Source organism: Homalodisca vitripennis, chromosome 6, assembly GCF_021130785.1.
Source record: "Homalodisca vitripennis isolate AUS2020 chromosome 6, UT_GWSS_2.1, whole genome shotgun sequence".
Classification (NCBI taxonomy): Eukaryota; Metazoa; Arthropoda; class Insecta; order Hemiptera; family Cicadellidae; genus Homalodisca; species Homalodisca vitripennis.
Genome location: NC_060212.1, coordinates 92,433,535 through 92,456,743, shown reverse-complemented (window position 1 = coordinate 92,456,743; position 23,209 = coordinate 92,433,535). Strand labels below are relative to the sequence as shown.

At 36.7% G+C, this 23,209-nt stretch overlaps 1 protein-coding gene across 1 annotated transcript; it reads left to right on the top strand.

Moving 5' to 3' along the window:
- Positions 1-2: 2 nt before the first annotated feature.
- LOC124365469 lies at positions 3-1,830 on the top strand. The gene is made up of 2 exons (XM_046821452.1): positions 3-1,276; positions 1,338-1,830. Exons 1-2 carry the CDS (start codon positions 3-5, stop codon positions 1,828-1,830), a joined length of 1,767 nt encoding a protein of 588 aa, XP_046677408.1.
- The last annotated feature ends 21,379 nt before the right edge of the window (positions 1,831-23,209 follow it).

Here is a 23,209-nt window from a genome sequence, read left to right as displayed (position 1 = left end):
TCATGGCAAGCAGTCTAGACAAGTTGGCCAAAAACCTGTCTCCCAATCAGTTCAGACACACTTCCAATATCTACCAAGGTGAAAAACTAGAGCTGTTGGTGAAAAAAGGTGTTTATCCCTACGATTACATGGACAGCATTGAGAAGTTTGAACGTTGTTCGCTTCCAAACCAAGAAGATTTCTACAACAAGCTAAACGACGCTCACGTAAAGCCCGAAGACTACCGACATGCGGTCAACGTTTGGAATACGTTCAACATACAGAACATGAAAGACTACACACTGTTGTACAACCAAACGGACGTGCTCTTGCTGGCGGACATTATGGAGAACTTTCGCGACGTTTGCATGCAGACGTACCAGATCGACCCTGCTTGGTACTACACGGCTCCCGGACTCGCGTGGAGTGCGATGCTCAAGACCACCGGCATAAAACTCGACCTTCTCAGTGACTACAACATGATCCTGATGATCGGCAAGGGCATTCGTGGCGGAGTGTCACAGTGCTCTAACCGGTACGCCACAGCAAACAACCCTTTTATGGAAGATTTCGATGAGGACCAGCCGACTTCCTACCTGACGTACTTGGACGCCAATAATCTGTACGGTTGGTCCATGAGTGAGTACATGCCGTATAAGAACTTCAAGTGGTGCAAAACCGACATTGACGTTACAAAAGTTCCGGATGACGCACCAACTGGCTACATTCTAGAAGTCGACTTGGTGTATCCCGAACAATTACATGACCTCCACTCCGACTTGCCTCTTGCACCGGAACGTCGAGTACCGCCGGGATCGAAAGAAGAGAAACTTCTCACCACACTGTTTGGCAAAGAAAAATACGTTGTCCACTACCGGAATCTAAAACAGTATCTATCGCTCGGCATGAAACTTAAGAAAGTCCACAGAGTTATAAGCTTCAGTCAATCAGCCTGGCTCAAGCCCTACATCGACTTGAACACTGAGATGCGTACGCAAGCCAGGAACGAGTTTGAGAAAGATTTCTTCAAGCTCATGAATAACAGCGTTTTCGGTAAGACGATGGAAAACATCCGGAACAGAGTTGACATCCGACTAGCCACAAAAGACGAACAAGTCGACAAGTGGACTGCTCAACCAAACTTTAAGAGCAGGACGATATTCACCGAACAGTTGGCAGCCGTTCACAAGTCTAAAACAAAATTGATGTTCAACAAAGCAATCTACGTCGGCATGAGCATTCTGGACATGTCGAAAACGCTGATGTACGACTTCCACTACAACGTCATCAAGAGGCGGTACGGTGACAAAGCTCAACTGCAATATACAGACACCGACTCGCTGACGTACCACATCCAGACGACCCGACTTGTACAAAGACATCAAAGGCATGATCGATCTGTTCGACACCAGCGACTACCCCCAGCCCAACCGATACAACATGCCAGCAGTCAACAAAAAGGTACTAGGGAAGATGAAAGACGAGCTCAACGGCAGAATCATGTACGAGCACGTAGGACTTCGCTCGAAAATGTACTCCAGCAGATCCGAAGGCGGAGTGATCAAAAAGTCGAAAGGTGTCAAAAAGACAACGATAGAAAACCACCTGACCTTCGACGATTACAAACAGTGTCTGTTCACCTCAGGTATACAATACGGTTCGATGAACATGATCCGGAGCTTTAAACACGACTTGTACAGCGTTGAACTGAACAAAATTGTTCTGTCGCCTCATGATGACAAACGCTACATCCAAGACGACGGCATCGGGACTCTGCCCTGGGGAAACTACAGCATCCCCGTAGAAGTTATGGCTGAGCTGGAAATCCGGTCTGCTCTGTCGACACAGTGAGACTACCTACGGTAAAACAAATGTAAATATAAAAAAAAAAAAACTGTTTAGCTGTACGTAAATATTTTCACAAAGTGAGATGTACGTATTTGAATAAAATGTATATATATATTTTATGTTGTTGTTTATTTTCCCTTGGATTTTCTTTTCAGATTAATGTACTCTGTGTTTATAATGACAAAAGTCTGATAAAAAATTAATGATCAATTAAAAATTAAGTGGAAGCAAACGAGCTGTAATCTGTAAGGTCGTGACCCAAGATAAACCGTTCCGAGTGTTGCGAATAATAAGTGTTTGGTATATTAAATGTTAATACAGTACTATGATGTATCTCTAGCTACAGAATATGTTGTTAAGTAGACCATCTTACATTGATAATCTAATCATTCTTCCTCTTTCATTAGAATGTTTGAATTGTATAGGTTTCCGGGCTGGTACTTCAGATCATTGATATAAAAAATAAGTGTTTTATATCAATTTAGAAAAATACGCATATTAAGTTAACCTATGTTGTCTACCTATACTTTGTCAGGATAGATACTAGAAATAAATACTAGAATAGTTACTAAAAAAAAGGACTTTATGCAACGCTTTAATTAAACTTGTAACTAATTATTTTACTTACTTAATCTTTGTAACTTGTACAGTAACAAGCACTTGTAGCAGTAGCAAGCTTGTTTTTTATTTCCCTGTAATCAGGGAATAGGCTTGTTTTCACTAAACAAACATTACAATAGTAGGGTCTAGTACCATTTACATACAGTTCACAGGTAATATACTGATACAGAGTCAAACTCAATGGGCCATGTGAATAAAAACTAGTATATGTACGCTACCTTTGAATCGGATCTGGATGTTTGAAAATTTCTTCAAGGATAGCCTAACTAAAACTATAATTGTTTTCCTATTTACAATTCCCTAATATTTAGGGATTATTATTAAATTAAATTATTTATTAACAATATATAGGCAGTGCTATACCTATGAATATTGCTAATTTAAATATAACAGTGTATGACATACAACATTTGTAATTTTGCACACAATTTAATTGTAATGCATGGGCTGTGTTCTTACGTGGTTAGTACGTAGCTTGAACACTGAAAATTATATAATGAAATTGTATCGAATATTGAAAATTTTACAAATTCAACCAAACTTTCTTCAAACGAATCAAACACAAGTTATAAATAGGCAAAATTAACGTTACCTTATCTTCACAATTGGATAATATGTACTTACAAATCACGTGGAAATTCCCAATCACGTAAAAGTATTTTTTTTTCTGAATTTAAAAATAACACACGGCGATAAAGTAAACGCGTCGCGGTACTTTAGTAATGAACGCTACAGCCGTGAGAAGGCTATTGCATGTGGGATAGTTGTTCGGACTGTTCTGACCACAGATAACCTATTGGGCGCAGATAACACTGTGTGTACAAATATTATAGTATTAGACCTGCTTTACTAAAACACGTATTGGTGCGTTACCTCTATTGGAACACGACGCTGTCCTACATAAACGAGGACACTGATAAACGTCATCACTGAACCATGCGAATGGTGTTTCGCGTAATGTCGTACATGAACTCTGTCTGAGACACCAATATTATGTACGCCGTAGTGCCCACGTCGCCCTTGTGCGGACGCAACTGCTGTAGTGAAATCCAATTCGACTTGTATATCGTTTCTGGACCTGTATCGGCTGGTGGGATGCAAATGCGTGTCAATCACGATGATGGGGTACCTCGATTTAAAATCGTCCATGTTGACATACACGTCCGTATCGCCGTACATGAGTTTCCTAAATGTCAAGTACTGGTAGTACAACAGCCTGTAGTTTTGAGCCGTCATATCGCAGTTTTGCATTTCTGCCGGATAGCGGTGTCCGTTGATTTTTACCGACACATTCTTCTGTCCGCTGTCTGATAGTCGGCACATCGGGATGTGGAAAAACAAATCTGTTGTTGAATCTGGTGTACAACGAGAAAGGAGTCAAGTTTAAAAAGCTGTACGTGTTCAGTCGGTCTATACACCAGACGGCTTACACAGACATGTTGCAGACGTTTACGAGTATTGAGAAAAAACTTTGTACGAAAATCGCTTACTTCTTTAGCAGTTGTGAGGATCTCATATCGGTGGAAGAATGTGACCGCAACGCTTTGGTCGTGATTGACGATTGTCTGATGGAGCAAGACAAAATTAAAGATTACTTTATTCGCAGCCGACACAAACAGATATCGTGCGTGTACTTGAGTCAGAGTTATGGGAAAGTTGACATGCAAGTGATTCGTAATAATGTGAACATGCTGTGCGTGTTTAAACAAAACAAACATTACACCAAATGAATATACGACGACTTTGTTGGATCGGACATGACGTATCGTGAATTTGAAACTTTATGCAGAAAGTGTTGGTCTCAACCGCACGGATTTATTTCAATAGACATGACGAGGAAAGCGCATAACGGTAAATACAAGTTTATGCTTAACGACGTGATACACGCTACATCACCGTTTCCCCAATAACGATGATACACGCAAATATTTTTTAAACGATGTATCACCGTTCTACCACTGACGATGATATACGTAAATATTTTTTTAAAACGATATACCACCGTTCTACCACTGACGATGATATACGTAAAAACGACATATCACCGTTTACTGAACTACGTGTAATGTGCTATACATCACGTGCATGTGCAATATTTAATAATTAGTAGTACAGTATTCATGATGTCGCCAATACGTCTTTTATACGACGCCGAACCAAAAGACGTATTGGCGACATCATGAATACTGTACTATATACATTTCCTTTTAATATCAAGCAGTCTGTCATTAATAAATAATGTTTTTTATAAATGTACTCGGGCTTCAACAATAGTTTAAAAATATATCATATGAAACCCTTTACCGCTGTTATAAAGTATTCAAACTGTAAAGTTTAATACGTTTCAGTAAGCATTTACGAATCTAGATTATTTTTTTAACGAGAAAGTGCATATTGTCTGCGGTAGATTGCAGCACACGTAACGTAACCTAAACATATCAACTAACTAACCTAATAAGGGAGGGGAGCATTACATGTTAGAAGGGCGACTACCTGCTTAAGGTTTGACCCTAGTAATATGCACTGCTATAACCTGGGGGCGCATAGCAATTTCACTGCGGCCATTGCTGTTCGTTCTAGTAACAGTGATGAATGCACGGTTACTATTTCAAGCACTGACATCCCCAATCCCTGCCAAGGTTGGTCGTTTTTAATTATTTGTTAAAATTTCAATACATTTATTTGACATATACTTTTCTATTAGATAGGGAAGTTTTATCTCATATACATAGAAACTAAATTCATAACTATTTCAGTATTTAGTGGTGTTTAAACCGTTTTAACATAATCTTAATTAAAAGGTTAGTCCAATGTTAAGCATTCTCTCTAACGTATTGTATCTAGGGAACGGGAAATTCTTATCGTATCAAATCCTAATATTATATCAAACTTATTTATAATAATATGCATACATCTCTAAAGTCAGCACAATGTGCACTTGAGTGATTTCGTATACAAGCATTGCTGAAATTTGTGCTAATCGACGAACATATGGTATATCCTCTATTTATATTACTTAAATCAAAAGCGAGAACAGAATACATTTCCTTAGGGGACTTGAACGCTTCATATAAACCCATGTTAAATTAGGTACTTTTGTGTCCCATTATCTTAGAAAGTAATAAAGATACCAACCTGATATTTTTATCACTTACTATGTGGTGCTATACAAAGCTACTGATCTATTTTTATGAACTTATATCTCTGTTTGGCCAAGTTATGATTTTTTTTATCTAGCGAGTTCAAAATAACCCTGAAATATAGGCTATTTTTCAGTAAAATGAGGCCTAATAAGTCAATACTTGTTGTAATTGTTTCTTTGTAGATCGGTAGCATCATAGATAAGTACTAAACATCCTGTAAAAATTTCAGCTTGTTATCTGTAGTACTTTCAGAGAAAACGGGTCATTTGTGTGAAAAATCAAAACTTTCGGGAAAACGCAAAAAACCAAAAAATTTAGATAAAAAGTATATTTTTCACAATACCTGAGCTCTAAAACCCTCCAGGAACATAATGCTCATCATTCTCCTCTTCCTCTCCAAGAGCTCTCCTTCTTTTCTTCACTCGACTTTCCTTGGTCATTTCTGCCGCTCGTTCAGCTTCTCGTAGTCGAACGGCGTCGATCCGCCGTAGGGCCGTCAGAGTGTTCTTACCAATGACTGCGATTCCAAGCTCCTGCAGAACCCTCAGTCTTCCTACATTGCCATCATTAAACACAATGACAGCATCTCTGACCCCTACTGCTAGAGTATCTATGCCTAAAAACACTTTTTTAGGGATTCTCGTTCAAACAACATTATTGAACTACTCGTTCACATTTTGTGTTTTCCCATGCAAACATTTGCTTAGCAAAATGGGATTGGCCAAGGCTTGGTAAATGGGCTTTACAGCTAGCATTACAGCCTCAGGGATTGAGTTTTTGTGCTTGTAAGCTTCACCTTTAGCTTTGGCTAACTTATATTTGCAACAAGTCGTTGGAGCCTCTGGACACATGTTGTGCAATGTTTCGTGATTGTCATCGGTGGCACATTTATGGAAATATGATGCCCAAACTGCTTTTTTCATTTTTTGAAGATCATCACAATTGTCTCTTATAGCCTTACTATAGAATCCTTGAAGTTCATCGATAACTTTGTCCGTTAGCCTACCAGCTCCTTTTAAAGGCTTGCCATCTGAAAAAGGCGTATTGCCTAGTTTTTGTTTCAGCTTTACCATCCTAGTCCCCATCCTCTTCATTACATGACCAATACACTCTAATTTTTTTATTTCTTTGTCCCCATATGGTTTTTTTTAATTTTATTTCTTCAAAAGCTTTAGAGTCTCCGTCACCAAGAAAATTTGCGTACCGTACTTTCCGTTTCACTAATGAGCGACCAAACATGGTCACTGCCGAAGCAGTTTCCATGCCGCCACTAGATCCCTCATAATTTTTCTTACATAGACTAGCATGAGCTATTTTTTGAGCTTCACTTTTTACTTTAGTTCATCCACTACAAAAAATTTGTCATTACTTCAACATCCAAAACTTTTCCGGTATCCATGGACGTCACGGTCGCATAACCGTTCTTGGAAACAAAGCCGCGTCTTTGCCAGCTTCCGTCGAATGCTATACTAAGGTCTGTCTTTTCTTCAATTTCATCAATACCTTTTTTATTTTCCTCTACAGCAATTTTAGTGGCATTAGCCATAGATCCCTCTGCAACAACCTCTATAGCCTTTGAAGTAACGTTTGTGTAGTACCTTCGGGCTGTACTTGGAGAAGGTAAATTTAGCATGGCACACAACATTTTCCCAGCTTCCAACCCTTTACCAATACATCTAAGACCGTAGAAGAACCTAATGTTGGTTTCAAACATACTAGAGTCTTTACATTTATTGGATGTCCAAAAGAAACTTTCATCATCACACGAGGCACAACGTAAACTTAGCCTACTCACAAAACCATAGCGACCGGGTTCATTTTGCGATAAAGTGACCGAGTCCCCACACTATTTACAAGCAACATTGTCAAACATAGCTTTTAGCAAACTAAAATCTACAATTAGGTTCTCACTTAAAACTTAAAGCTCATCATACTTAGTGGCACTACTACCTAATTTCTTCTCAGAAGAACTGGGTGGTACTACAACTTTTGGAGTAGTAGGCTGAGGCCTAACTGTTGAGTTTTCATCTGGTGAAACTGAAGGTAACCTTTTATAAAACCTATTACCTTTATTGGTACGTTTTTTAAAGATTCCTTTAGGTCTAGTCATAAATAAAAGTCTATAAACACTGAGTCAACTTCCAATAATAACAAAATATTGTCAGAATAACAAAGTTGCTAGGTTACAAACAATTGACAATAACAAAACAAGCAGACATCTGTCAAAACTGCTAAGGTCATAGAGAAAGAAAACCTAAGAGTAAGTAAATAATGAATCAGTAAAATCAGCAACATAAGAAAGCTCAACACTGGATACAGCCGTCAATGGCGTTGCAGAGGCAAATTCCAAAAATTTATTTGAAGCATTTAGAAATGTTTGTGAGTGATAATATTAATATCATTGTATTCCGAAAATGTCAAACTACAATAAAAAAATACATGTAAAAATAATTTTTTTTTTCTCCAAGTCCTCTTTTATCACTTACTATGTGGTCCTATACAAAGCTACTGATCTATTTTTATGAACTTATATCTCTGTTTGGCCAAGTTATGATTTTTTTTATCTAGCGAGTTCAAAATAACCCTGAAATATAGGATATTTTTCAGTAAAATGAGGCCTAATAAGTCAATACTTGTTATAATTGTTTCTTTGTAGATCAGTAGCATCATAGATAAGTACTAAACATCCTGTAAAAATTTCAGCTTGTTATCTTTAGTACTTTCAGAGAAAACGGGTCATTTGTGTGAAAAATCAAAACTTTCGGGAAAACGCAAAAAACCAAAAAATTTAGATAAAAAGTATATTTTTCACAATACCTGAGCTCTAAAACCTTCCAGGAACATAATGTTCATCATTCTCCTCTTCCTCTCCAAGAGCTCTCCTTCTTTTCTTCACTCGACTTTCCTTGGTCATTTCTGCCGCTCGTTCAGCTTCTCGTAGTCGAACGGCGTCGATCCGCCGTAGGGCCGTCAGAGTGTTCTTACCAATGTCTGCGATTCCAAGCTCCTGCAGAACCCTCAGTCTTCCTACATTGCCATCATTAAACACAATGACAGCATCTCTGACCCCTACTGCTAGAGTATCTATGCCTACAAACACTTTTTTAGGGATTCTCGTCCAAACAACATTATTGAACTACTCGTTCACATTTTGTGTTTTCCCATGCAAACATTTGCTTAGCAAAATGGGATTGGCCAAGGCTTGGTAAATGGGCTTTACAGCTAGCATTACAGCCTCAGGGATTGAGTTTTTGTGCTTGTAAGCTTCACCTTTAGCTTTGGCTAACTTATAATTGCACCAAGTCGTCGGAGCCTCTGGACACATGTTGTGCAATGTTTCGTGATTGTCATCGGTGGCTTAATATCAAGCGGTCCTTCATTAATAAATATTTTTTTTTACAAATGTACTCGGACTTCAATAATACTTTAATAATATATAATATGATACCCTTTACCGCTGTTATAAAGTATTAAAAAAGGAAAGTTTAATACGTTTCAGTAATCATTTACGAATCTAGATTTTTTTTTTTTCGTGAAACAGCATATTGTCTGCGGTAGATTGCGGCACACGTGATATAACCTAAATATCTCAACTAACCAACCTAATAAGGGAGAGGAGCATTTCATGTTAGGAGGGCGATTACCTGCTCAAGGACTTTCCCTAGTAATATGTACTGCTCTAACCTGGATGCGCATAGCAGTTTCACTGCAGCCATTTCTGTTGGTTTTAGTCACAGGGATGAATGCACGGCTACTGTTTCAAGCACAGGCAGTTCCAATCCCAGCCAAGGTTGGTCGTTTTTAATTATTAAATTAAAATTTTAATAGATTTATTTGAAATATCCTTTTGTATAGAGATCTGAAAGTTCTATCTCATATACATAGAAACTAAATTCAAACTATTTCAATATTTAGTAGTGTTTAATCTTTTTTAACATAATTCTAATTAAATTCTAGTCCAATGTTTAGCATTCATCTTAGCGTATTCTTATCGTATCAAATCCTAATATTATATCAAACTTATTTATAATAATATTTATACATCTCTCAAGTTTGCACATTGTGCAATTAAGTGATTTCGTATACAAGCATTGCAGAAATTTGGGCTAATCGACGGTCATATGGAGTAACCTCTATTTATATTACTTAAATCAAAACCGAGAAGAGAATACATTTCAGTAGTATAGATGTGTATGTTTACCAACGTCCCAAAGAGGTCGAGTCGTCTCAGGGAGGTCGAGTTATATTTTTCTCGGTTCTTGTTCGTGTGCAACAAGTTGTGTTTTATTTTTTACACTGTACTGTTTCAGCAGTTGTCTTTGTTTTTTAATTCTCGTTTCTTGTTCGTGTGCAACAAGTTGTGTTTTATTTTTTACACTGTACCGTTTTAGTAGTTGTCTTTGTTTTTAAAGTCGCGGTTCTTGTTCGTGTGCAACAAGTTGTGTTTTATTTTTTACACTGTACCGTTTCAGTAGTTGTCTTTGTTTTTTAAAGTCGCGGTTCTTGTTCGTGTGCAACAAGTTGTTTTTTATTTTTTACACTGTATTGTTTCAGAAGTTGCGTAAAACTTTTTTGTCGATTACACAAAGCGGAGCAACACACACGGCGGCGGCGGCGGCAGTGACACAACGCGGTGAGTCAGCGGCGGCGGCCGGCGGTGCCCGAGTTGCACAACGCGGTGTGAGTCAGCGGTAGTACACGCGCGTAGTGGGCGGTGGCAGTCTGGTGCGCGGTGGTTCTGGTGCAGCACGTAACAAGACGCGAGTGGTGGTTGTATACGAAAACGTGTTAGCTGTTTGTGTACCGTATGTGAAACTGTTGTTGCTAGAGAACGTTGTATGTGCGACCCATACTGACATCACTCATACTGTACAGAGATTGAGGCAGTGTCGGATACTAGGTAGTTCCGAGTAAGTCGTGACAATGGCTACTGCTGCTTGTGATGTGTGTGGTGCAATGGTGTCTAAGTCGCAAATGGCACGTCAACGTAACACTGCCAAGTGCATGTCGGCTGGAGGAGTCGAGCCTCACGTGTCGAATACTAAAGAACATTGTGTGCACTGCAACAAATTAATAACGTCACGTAACATGTCTCGCCATGTTGAAGTGTGTGGCAATATTAAAACGACTGTTGAGCCTAAGAAGCCGTGTCCGCATTGTCAGCAACTGATAACCATGTCCAACTTGAGCCGTCATATTGCAAAGTGTTCACCAGGCGGTTTAAAGCGGAAGAACGAAAACTACACTCTTCCAGCTACCGTTTCAGAACCACCACCAAAGGTTCCACGCCTTGAACCAAGTACTAGCTCCACATCAGCTAGCACGTCTGCCATCGGTCACATCAAGAACTGTTCACCAGACGGTTTAAAGCGTAAGCATGGTGTAGCTACCGTTTCAGCACCTCCGCCTAAAGTCATGAAACCTAGCAAACAAGGGGGTAATATTAAAAAGGTACAGCAAGCGTTCAAGGGTCGTATGAAAACGTACATGATAGAAAACAAGCGTGGTCTCAAAGACCCCAAAAAGATTTCTTAAAACATGTAGAAAGCCAATCACTCGCGAAATAGCACAGCATGTCGACGAACACAACATCAAAGCTAACCTCGTGTTTGAAGCCGAATACACAAAACCGACGAGTGGTGTGATTCAAAAGATGAATTTCAAAACTAAAAACAACGTGATTCTTCCAACTACGGACATTAGGGTGTATGTTAAAACGGCGATGAAAAAGCTTTTGGTCGAAATGGAAGAGTTCTACGCCAAGGGATCTGGTTGGACCTTGCACAAAATCCTCCACCTCGAGTTACGAATTAATCGTTACGTTCCACTCAGAGGCTCCAGTTACGTGGAACTACACGAAAAGATTTCAGCTAAGAAAGCAATCGTAAATATAAAGAACAATAAGACAAGTTCTAATCAATTCAAGGCAGTCAACCTGCCTTCCTAACAATTTAAAACTACCAGTGCTAACTTGCCAAAGGATTACATGTTCGATTTTACCCTGACATTTCACAATCTAATCTAAAATTAAGTCCCAATATTTCGATCCCAAATTTTTTATTTAATTTAAGTTTTAATTAAAAAAATAAATCAATGTAGCTTTAAAAACGCTACATTACTCCCCCTCCTTTACTTCTAAATACGGCCCTGAAGTTGATAAAAGAAATTTAACACCAATTAGCAATTTAAAAAAAATGTTTTTAAAACGTTTTCAAAATCATATTTTGAAATTTAAGTCTAATATTAGTAGATAAATTTAGTTACCTTAATATGTTGTGTGGTGGAGAATAATTGTTTGAGTTAAATGTAGTTCTACACGCACGCACACCTTTCACACTTTTTTCCATTCAACCAACATTCATACTTTGTGTGTTTTGCAACACACGTGGAGAAGTGTTATATGATGAATGTCACAGAGAGGACGTCGGGTCAACGCAGACCGAGGCCACCTGAAAATAATTAAAACAAAACTCTCGAATCACAAATATGAAAACAAATCCTTTGGCTGTTTATTTACTAATAATTTTAAAGGAAATATTGTAAAACCTAGAAAGTTTGACTAAAAAAGCAGTTTCAGAATGGCATTAAACACTTGTTATGTCCTAAATACTTACGGTACTGGTTCTTCTCATGTTTAGGATGAGTATCATTTTAGCCTGAAACATAATTCAAATTTAATAATCAGAGCAATAATAGGTATTTTATAATAAAATATCATGGTATAAGAATGATAAATTTAAATTTGTCATAGTTAAAACAAGTCAATTGGGTTCATATTTTCTTGAAAAGATCCAAATTAATATAAGATTTATTGGCAAAATTAACTTTTATTGTTTGGGTCTTGATTTATTTTGCATGAAATTCTATTATCACTTTTAATCTTCTGTAAATGTACATTTTATAGTACATTTAGGTTGCATCTGTAGGTATTATCTGTAGGTTGCAGATAGTAACGCTCTATCATTAATGCTTGTAAACGTAAACATCAAGTACAGCACTTCTAACACTGTCTATTTGCAAGGAACAGTACAGTTACAATGCAAGTTGAGCTTTGCCTGTTGATATAAAACTTATCAATAACACCTAATCAATCTGAGTTTAATATTTGGCCTGGAAGAATCGATCCGACAAACACGATACTTTTGGTGGAAGCTAAATTGGGAAAGGATCGGAAGTGTTAAAAATATCAAGCAATAATCTTTCCTTAGTGTTTTTCCTTGTAATTACGTATTTAACACCGGCCTTTAAATAATTAAATTATAGTCATAATACTGTCATATAAACAAATAATTGAAAAAGCCATAACTTTAAAGGTCTGTATATTATTAAAACATATTTATTCGTCTGCAGTCAGTTTTAACTCAGCTACAGAAATATGATTTGAAAAAACAGTGTTATTTCATATTTTAAACTCCTTTCATACCCTTCCCTTTTGACCTCCTCCACAAGACGCAAAACTGACGAATAATTTCTTTCTTAATATAAATTTCTCTATAATTTCTAAGAACTAGGTTGGGTACTTAAACAATAATAATGAGCCCTGGGCTCCTGGACGTATACCACGTAAAACAATAAACAAGGGATGAAATATTTTATGAAGTAACTATAATACAGATAAACAGGTTCTGGTAGCAAACACTTTAAATACTTGTAAATGCTGAGTTATGATGAATGCTACAAATGCGTTTATAATTATATTTAAAGCAGTCAATAGTAAAGATAAATATTTTAATATTTGAAATTATTTAATCAATTTTACTGCACTAACGTTAGACAAGAACGGGCAAGCATGTGGCGTAGTGGCTGGAGTCCATACAGTAACTACATACATCTAAGTATACAGTAAATAAGTATCTTATAGTATTTCTGCTGTTCTACATGTATAAGACAAAGTTGCTACAATCTAAACTACAGGAATAATTGTGTAAAATCAATATTCGGACAACATTCAAAGCCATACATGCAAGACAACATCTACGTGAATTGTATTCAATTAAAATTGAGATTTTTTGACTTATCCTTTTGAAGAATATTGCAGCAGAGAGGATAGAGGCTCAGGCGTGTTGTCAACGCCGCAGGTCCGAAGATGAGCGAACGTGAACACTGCTAACTTCGTCCGTATTAACTAAAAGCCCAATGAATCAGTAAGCTGCTGCTTGAAACCTTTTTGAAAATATTATGATTGTAAAATTGTGTTTTTATGGCAACTAGGTATAAATTATTCTCTGTTATGGTAATCATTAAAACAACCATTTGTGACTCAATTTAGTTTATTGTGAGTTATAAGAAAGGATTATGGAATAAGAAATTTTTGTGGAACTATTATGTTTTTACAGGATTATTTTATTGAATTTACTTTGCATTGAATTTACATTATATGTAAATTTAAAATGATGAAAATGGGGATCGCAAATTTGGTGACAAGGAAATTTGGATTTTTTAAGAAATAGGTTACGATACTTTTCGCCATTAGGCCTATAATAACAAATATATTTTTGACACAGTTACGAGATCAGCCTCAGTCGAGCTTTGTCACACCGGGCGGATGGTCCATGCAAGAATTGTTGATATCTAGTAATTAAGAAAATATTTTTACTGTCCCTAGTAACATTGTTATTGACCGTTACCTGCTGATGAGGGATCAGATTCAATTAATATACTTAGCATATTATATATTTTGTCTCTTTCAACTTAATGTAAAACATACACATTTAGTACAACTTAATGTAAAACATACACATTTAGTACATAATTACAGTCTTCATAAATGTTCTTGTATGTGCGAAACGTCTAAACATTTGAGAACTGAAATAACAAGGCATACTTTTGAAATTTCCCACAAAGAAAAGGACAAACTCTATTAGCAAGGTTTTGAAAATAATGAAAAAAATTGAACAGTTTTACGTTAAATTAGATCGATAAAATCCCACAAAATTCCTATCCCTGATGGAACTGCAGAAAGTTTTAATTTTAAGAAATCACGGAGCAAGCTCATAAAATTATATTAAAGACAAATACCCCTTTTAATTGTAGTGTATTTAAGAAAATATTGTTAATAATTTCCAAGCGTTGCTGGATATAAAAGTTTTAATCAATAAAATTTACTTATTTTATAACAGGTGTTCCATGGAGATTCTATTGAAAAGCTTTATATCAGCTGGATGTATTAAATTTAATGTGCTATGTTTACATTACAAATTTTCTTATTAATAACGGGTTTTTAACATAATAATTCGTTATTTTTTAGTAACGCAATTAACGGTGTATCCAAATTTTGAAGTAATGTATTTCGGAGATATAAATAAATCTCATTGATCTAGTGTGAAACACTGTTTTTCGTATTCATGAAAACAATTTTTTAAATTTTCGACATGTTTTCATTGGGGGTGGGGGGGGGGGGGGGTGGGGGGGGGGGGGGGTGGGGGGGGGGGGGGGTGGGGGGGGGGGGGGGTGGGGGGGGGGGGGGGTGGGGGGGGGGGGGATTACTGAAGATTAATCGCTCACAACAAGAGTATTTCTTATAATTTAATACCCACTGGTATTTTAAAAAGTAAGTTAGTAAGTTGAAGATGAGACTAAATTTTTTATAGCTGAACTATTGAACTAACGAAAGTTTAAACTGTGCAATAGTTTTAGTTCGTTTTCAATCTATGGAATATCAACAAGTTGGTCCACTCATTTCTTAAACTCAATTAAAATACGTGAGACAATTTTTAGGAACAGGCGAGAACTAGCAAAAGTATTGTGACGTCGGGGCCCATGTTCCCGCCGTCTGGAAGTACTGGAGGGGGAGGTCAGCAAGGTGAGCGCCCGAGGCGGTGTGTACGTGAGAGGACTCCGGCGCGAGCGGACGTCCGAGCTCCCTGAGGGCCGATCTAGTGTAGGGCTTAGCCTAGTGATGGTCGTTGACGCGTGGTGTCCATGGGTTCGGAAGTGTTTTTGTCGTTTGAATAAATTTTGCTGTAATCTGAAGCTGCGTTTTGATTCCTGAGTACACCCCCCTTCGCCCCAGCTGAGCAGGAGGCGTGACAAATTGGTGGAGGCAGCCGGGTATCCTGAGGTGATCCAGAACCAAAGACGGATTAACGATCCCAGGTTAGTAAATATAATATTTAATAGTAATATAATATAATAGTGAATATTTCTTTTTAAAATTCGGATTGTTTTTTTTTAGTAAATTGATTAAGTTGAAAAAAAATGTAGATTGAAAGAACAAGAGAGTAAGTTAGTTTTTGATCCAAATAATTGTAGTTACCTTTTGAAAGCAAAGTGTAATTTGGAGTAAATAATTTTATTTGTTTTCTCGTAGCTTGTAAGCCGAAACATAATTTTGTAGTTGTTTGTAAGAGTAGCCTACTTAGCAGCCACAGTGCGTCGAACCAAGGTACCGGTAAGGGAGGCAACCTACCCGTGATGTAAACAAAGCTGTTTCTTTTTATTGGTGAATAGAATAATTTTGAGAAATAGTTTGTGTTGTTATAAAGTGGTTAAAAAAAAAAAGAAAAAAAAGAGAGCTTGTCCATGGGTAGGCCAGGGTCAAACCCAATTGGTACGACGACTGTCGCGGCATTAATAATGTTGTGGTGTTTTGAATAACCCTTGTGTTCAGGGGAATATGTATATTTAAATTGTTGATTTTATTTGGATTGTGATTGTGATTTTGATTTTGTTTTGATTTTAATTTTGTTCTGATTTGGTTTTTATTTAAATCTTAATTCGTGATAGGGTGGAGCAATCGTATGTCGTCCCCAAACATCAAGTTTAGTGTGAAAACAAGAAGTCAGTCAAGGCTGACATCAGTTAGTGAGGTTCCCGAAGACCCAGGACAACCCCAAAGACATCTTGAGGAAGTAAGAACCGTAGCTGAAGTAGATTTAATTCCCCTACCTGGTAGTGGTCCTGACGGTGAAGAGGAAGTAGAAGCTATGGCTGAAGCCAGGGGGCCTGTTATTACTCCAGGAAAGTTCAGGGGCGGAATGGAGGACAACGTGGAGGAGTATCTAGCCCAATTTGGAAGAGTGGCAAAGGCCAATGGCTGGAACGAGGATAAGATGTTGGTTATTCTCCCCTGTTACCTGGAAGGGGCCGCTCTGAAATGGTACGAAAACCTAGAGCAATCTTTAGGAGCCAATATCACCTGGAGCGGGTAAAGAATGGAATGAAGGATACGTTTCAAGCAATCGCTTGGGATGAACAGATGGAGTTCCGACTGCGGATGCGGATGCAAGGGGAGGAGGAGCCCGTAGAATCGTATGTACAAGATGTGTTAAATTTTATGTTCAAAAGTGGACCCCGGAATGAACGAGAGAACTAAGATCAAACATGTTTTAAGAGGATTAAGGCCATCTCTATTGGAGAAAGTGATGGTGATGACCAATGACACTCTAGAAAAGCCTACTGGCTAACGTAAGGAAGATCCAGACCCGCACGTTTCATGGCTGGACAGCGGGTAGACCACCTACTGGGGGAAGTCTCATCAAAGGCGACAACTACAGGGAACGCCAGTCAGCCATCCAAGACGGAAAGAACACAGGAGCTAGAAAGCAAACTAGAAAACTTAACATCTGAATTTGCCAAGTTAAGCATGCGTCTTCTAGAACAGCAGGAGAAGAATCGAGATACACGAGGCCGCATGACTGAGAACAATAAGCAACAGCCAAGGGTTCAGTTCGAAGTTTCGAGGGAAAGAAGAGCACAAGATGGTGAACAGTATGGAAAGTGGAACCGAGGGAGAGCAAGAGGAGCCTACTCCACCTCGAATCGTGGAAGAACTAGTGACGGTCGAGTGATATGCTACCAGTGCAATAGACCCGATCATTATGCTGTTGCCTGTCGCTCAGGAAATCAGGGAAACGACAGAGGGAACCACTAAATCAGGGAGCGAGTGGTTCCGCTAGAATGAGCTCCCAACAACAGAGGATGAGCGTCTTGTGCCAAGAGCATGAGCGCCGAGAATGGCATGACACATGGAGGAGATACAACCGTAATCCACGCCATGAGTATCGCCGTGGGGATTTTAACCAACGCTATACCCAAGGAATTCCCTCGTCCCGAGGCCAGTACTGTTAGGACCGTGGGAGTATTGGAAATAAAAGGAAAATTAAATCAGAGGACAATGCCAATAATATTAGATACTGGGGCCTGTGTGAGTTGTGTTGATGAGAATCTGGTAGCCAACGTGAGAGACAGGATTAAAGCAGTACAAGGAATGAATGTTAAGACAGCCACCGATGAGCCGGTACAGATTTTGGGTAGAATAGAAATTATCTTAGAAATCAGCCACTGTGTGATATTGTTCCCAGTGTTTGTGTGGCCAAAGGAGTGGGTGACTGTTGTATCCTGGGTAACGATTTCCACCTGAAGTTTGGTACAACAATAGATTTCTCGAGGAGAAGAGCCCAATTTATAATCGCCAACGGAAGAAAAATCTCAGTAGATTTCCTCAGCGCGGAAAAAGACGCCAAGTATTTGTGTCCACCTCCAGACCCCTCGTGGTTGAAGCACATACAGTTTGAAGAAAGACAACAGATACAGGCGAGAGTAGTATGTGATGATTCTACTGAACTCCCTCCAAGAAGTCAGAGACTCCTGAAAATTAAGTACGAATGTTTGTTGCCCACTTTAGGAGTTATGGAACCAAAGGAAGGAATATTTAGAGAAAAATCTGTTCTATTGCCCTACGGATTGACTCACGCCGAGCCACCTAACCAAGTATTGGTGATGAATCTGGCAGATGATAAAAGGTGCCTACAAAGAGGCGAAGTGTTAGCGGAGGTATATGAAATCTGTGAACTGCGAGAAGAACCGACCAGCGAAGTCGAGGGAGCAAGACAAGAAAAGAGCGAGCTTGAGGAGGCGAACATAGATATTAATCCGCAATTATCCCCAGAGAAAAGAAAAGCCCTACTTAAACTGCTGACAGAGTTTAGAGACCGCTTTGCCTGGAAGAAATCTCAAATAGGACGAACAAACGTGTGTGAACTGGCCATTCCGCTCACTGACGATACCCCAGTGCATCAACCTCCCTATAGGGTGTCGCATCGTGAGCGAGAGATTATCAGGGAGCAGGTGGATGAAATGCTAACGAAAGGAGTCATCCGGAAAAGTAATAGCGCTTAACCTTTTACTTATGGTGACAGTATAATCAGTACACTAGTTTTTTTCTATTTAAAATACGTTTGAGATTTGAGCGAAGTTGCATGCTCATTAAAAATCGCAATTCATGTATAGGACAGAAGGCTAACATTTCCACGTGTTACCTTTTTGCTTAAGTTAACCTCTACGTTTTAAAGAGCCACCTGGAAGCAATTGTGGTACTTACACCTGTTCTTTGCTCAACGCTTTAATATTTTAATTTATCATAAAACCTTAAATCGTATTTTATTTTATATTATATCTAGCCTACCACTATCTCTTGCCTTTTTTGTTCGAGTACTTAACGAGATACTACATATAAGATAATATAAAGAGTGTTCCTCCTAAACCTATACTGCAGCATCACGTTGTTTTATAGAGAATATATAAACAATAACCTGAAAAATATTCCATTAAAAACTTGCACATTATGTTAAAACAATCTCGCAGGCACAAGGACTACAACTCTCCGGCTGTTCTTGATGTTAATATTATTGATGTCAAATAAAAATAGAGGAAAAATAATTATAATCTAGCTCAACGTTTCCAAACATTTATGGCTTCCTGCCTAGTATAATACGGAATAATAATTTTATCGTAAAGAGAACAGCTTAATTATAATGCATATCGTATTGCTAAGCTGTAACTAGGCATACATAAGTAGCATATTTTTATTGTATGTCACACCGAAGTTTAATATTCACTGAACCAACACGAGATACAGATGTTTCCCCTTATCTCTTTGAGACACAGCCTGAGGGATCTGTTACCTTACTTCTCTTTGTATCCAGTCATATGTGTCACATATGGATTTGCTGATATATTTGGACCGAATGCTAAATAGGCAACCACGTCTTCTCGTGTAACTATAACATGATCGTACATTAGGAATGTATTAGTTCAAATATATTGTTTTTGCTCACTTGAATGCAAATTGGCTTTATATAATCATACTTTTTTCTATTCTTTGTTATTTGGCAATATTGAATTTGCTTAATTAATCTGTGTGAGAGTATATCTTGATTCCATCAAATGTTTATAAAATGTTAGATTCAAGTTTAGAGTTTTATATCAGTCTTTAAATTTTTAGTTTAAGTTAGATGGTAACATTGTCTTTAAAGTCTAGTACTAACCTGGGAATCCCACTGTGGCCTGTGCTAGTGTGATTTGTGATTGTGATCCTCATACTTCAATCTTCGAACTTATGAGTTGTGCTCGGTACTTGCATCCTGTGCAGTGACAACGCCTGGCCTGGACTCCAAGCAGATTTTTTAGTATGTTTAAACCACTTTTTTTCCCTTCTTTACTCATTTTGTTCTTTATTTTTGCATGTTTTAATACTTTCTCCACCAGACTAAGAGGATAGATTTAAATCCTAGAAACGTTGCGTTATACCTTTGATAGCCTATAACGATGGAAAATTTCCGAATCCTGATATCGTTTAAACCTTCCATCGTTAATAACTAACTTAAAAATTACAACTATCAAGCGCCGATATATTATGCAACTATTTATAACAGCTTAATCATTGTATAAACTAATGCTTTAAAAATTTGATTAGTAAATTTCTGTTCCAGCCTGTCAATAGATACAGAACATTTTTGAATATATCATTAGTACTATTCGAATTACTTGTAAGAAAAGAGAATAACAATATTTACTTCACTATTAGTTATTTACGCTCATTAGTTATTCATAGAAATTTAAATACAGAGCAGAATTGTTGGCTTGGAATTTGAGAGCTGTCACATCAGTGAATATAATCCACTTCTGGACCGGAAATGACACCGGAAGTGAATCACAAATTAGATGAGATTTTCCGACAGTGAGTTCCGCTGGTTCTGTTGGAGACGAAAAGTACGGAGACTCGACAGCTGCTTTTTATACATCTTGTGAAAGCGTCATATCCTTTATTACATTATTCGTTTCATTTTGTAACGAATTATTTCCAATTGTATCAGCTGAAATTGCTTGACTATGATTTTTTTATCTATGTGTTTCTTTAAGTACTTAAACCCATTTCCAGCTCAAACTTATTTTTACGTTATAACACCTCTCTATATTATTACCATGAAAAAAAAAATCATTATTTTGTTATATGAAATCGTATTTTGTTATTTCCAATTGTATCAGCTGAAATTGCTTGACTATGATTTTTTTTATCTATGTGTTTCTTTAAGTACTTAAACTCATTTCCAGCACAAACTTATTTTTACGTTATAACACCTCTCTATATTATTACCATGAAAATTACCATGAAAAAATTTACCATTATTATTACCATGAAATCAAACTTATCAATTTTGTTTGAATTGTTTAAAGATAATAATCAACGCACAATAAATTTAATATTTGTTTAAGTTAGTCAAACTATTGATTATGGTAGTAAAAAGTTAGCCACTTTTATGACCGTATACTTAGTTGCCACAAATGTTTTGTTGACCAAGTTGGAAAACATAATGTATCAAAGCAAGTAATGGACGAATCATTGTTTTACATCAACAACGTTTTATTGTTTAAGTTGTTACTGGGCTTTTATATTGTGAATAACAGATACTGATATTAAGTATCAGTCAAGTACTCCAGACAAGAGTAAATATAAGAATATGACACTATAAAAGTATGACTAGATTATAATGTTAAGATGTTATGTGTTTATACCAAATAGGGTCGTAATAATCAGCTCTCTCCCTTTGACCTAAGTAAAATATTCACTAACGCTCAGCTAAATCACATGGAGTGACATGTCTCATCATCGAACTCAATGTTCTTCATATAGAGATGAAGCTTGAGGAAAGTGTCAAGTTTATATATCAGTTCGTTATCAAGGTATCGTTTGGACAGACACAAAAATATAATATTTCCAGCCCCTCAAGTGTTAGGCTTCGCTAATGTTCAGGTAATAATTGTTTATTATGTACATTGTATATTTGACTAAAGTAAAAATTTAATGCATAATCTAGCAGATAATGATATGTGAATATTTTTACATTACTAGTGATAAGTACCTTTGTGTTTGCTATAAAAGCGAAGGTATATTAAGTATCATTGATATTTTCGTTTAAACGCGTCGTAAAATTCATTTACTTATTCACACATGGTAAATTATTAAAATATTACTATGACAACATCAAGACTTCGAATTCCAGGTGTTTGTTTAAACATGCATTACTGCAAATAGTATATTTTTATTTTTATTTTGGTTAGGTTTTAAATCACAAATGTTTAATTTTAAAAAATAAAATTTTAAAAATAATGTTAGTTTTTCTGTACAAATCCTTGAAATTTGAAAGTAAGTTGGTGTTAATGTAACGACTATAAATATATTGGACGTATGCCATTATTCTTTCTAGATAAAACTGATTCCATACTAATTTAATTTTTTTTTTACATGAATATTTTTCATTCAAAACATAATATGTGAATTTTATTTTGAATATAGAAATGTTTTATCTTTATGTATAAACTTCAGCTATAAATTTATTCAATTAATAGTATTAAATGAAGCTATATATCCGTTATACAGTAAACGTCAAAAACGTTTTGAAGTTTTGTTTTCGTGTGTAATTTAATATCATAACTTGTAATTTTAATGAAACTTTTTGGAAGCCAGCTACGGGACTTACCATTTTTGGTAGCAAACTAAGACCTCATAGAAATAAATGAATTATTGTTCTTTTATATGAATCTTCAAATTTATAGCACTAGAAAGTGGGGAAATATTATTGTTAAAGAGTAAAAAATATACAAGAAATTTAATGTATTACAAGTATAATATTAATTATATTATATTATTTTATATATATATTATATATATATATATATATGTATATATATATATATATATATATATATAAATTCATTATAAGAGTTACGCTAAATTAAGCTGCAAACTAAACTCTCTTATCTCGTATTATTGGATATTTTTTACTTAGGAAAACAATAAGAAATTAAGTAAGTGGTAGAAGTGGACTCGGAGTTGGCGAAGTTGGTCCTTTTACAACTGCTGAGTCCAACTTTGCCCCTTCAGTTTTCTTCTCCGGAGAACTCTAAAAACCCTTAAGGCTAAACACAATTAAGATAGTTTATATTTTGTAGTTCCATCTCCTTGTTCCTCCATCATGTGCTTGTAAAGAGAAAGAATTAAAAATATTAAACTATAACAAAAAGGACAAACGCCACCTTATTGTTAATATTATATATTAAAATAATGTGATTCTCAGTAGGTGCCTGCAGAATAGCATGTTGTAAATAGTGTGTGCACACCACAGTATCGTAAAATAATATGAATTAACTCACTCATTATACAAAAAATATATTTTAAATTTATTATTTAGAAATGTGACATAGTACATTGTAAAAATTAAATACTGTATTTTTGCTTCTGTTTGATGGAAAAACACTCAGAACATTGAACATCACAACGTCTACTCAAATAATTATCATAAGAAGCGACACAAACCGCTGTTCCATCAAAAACTGTT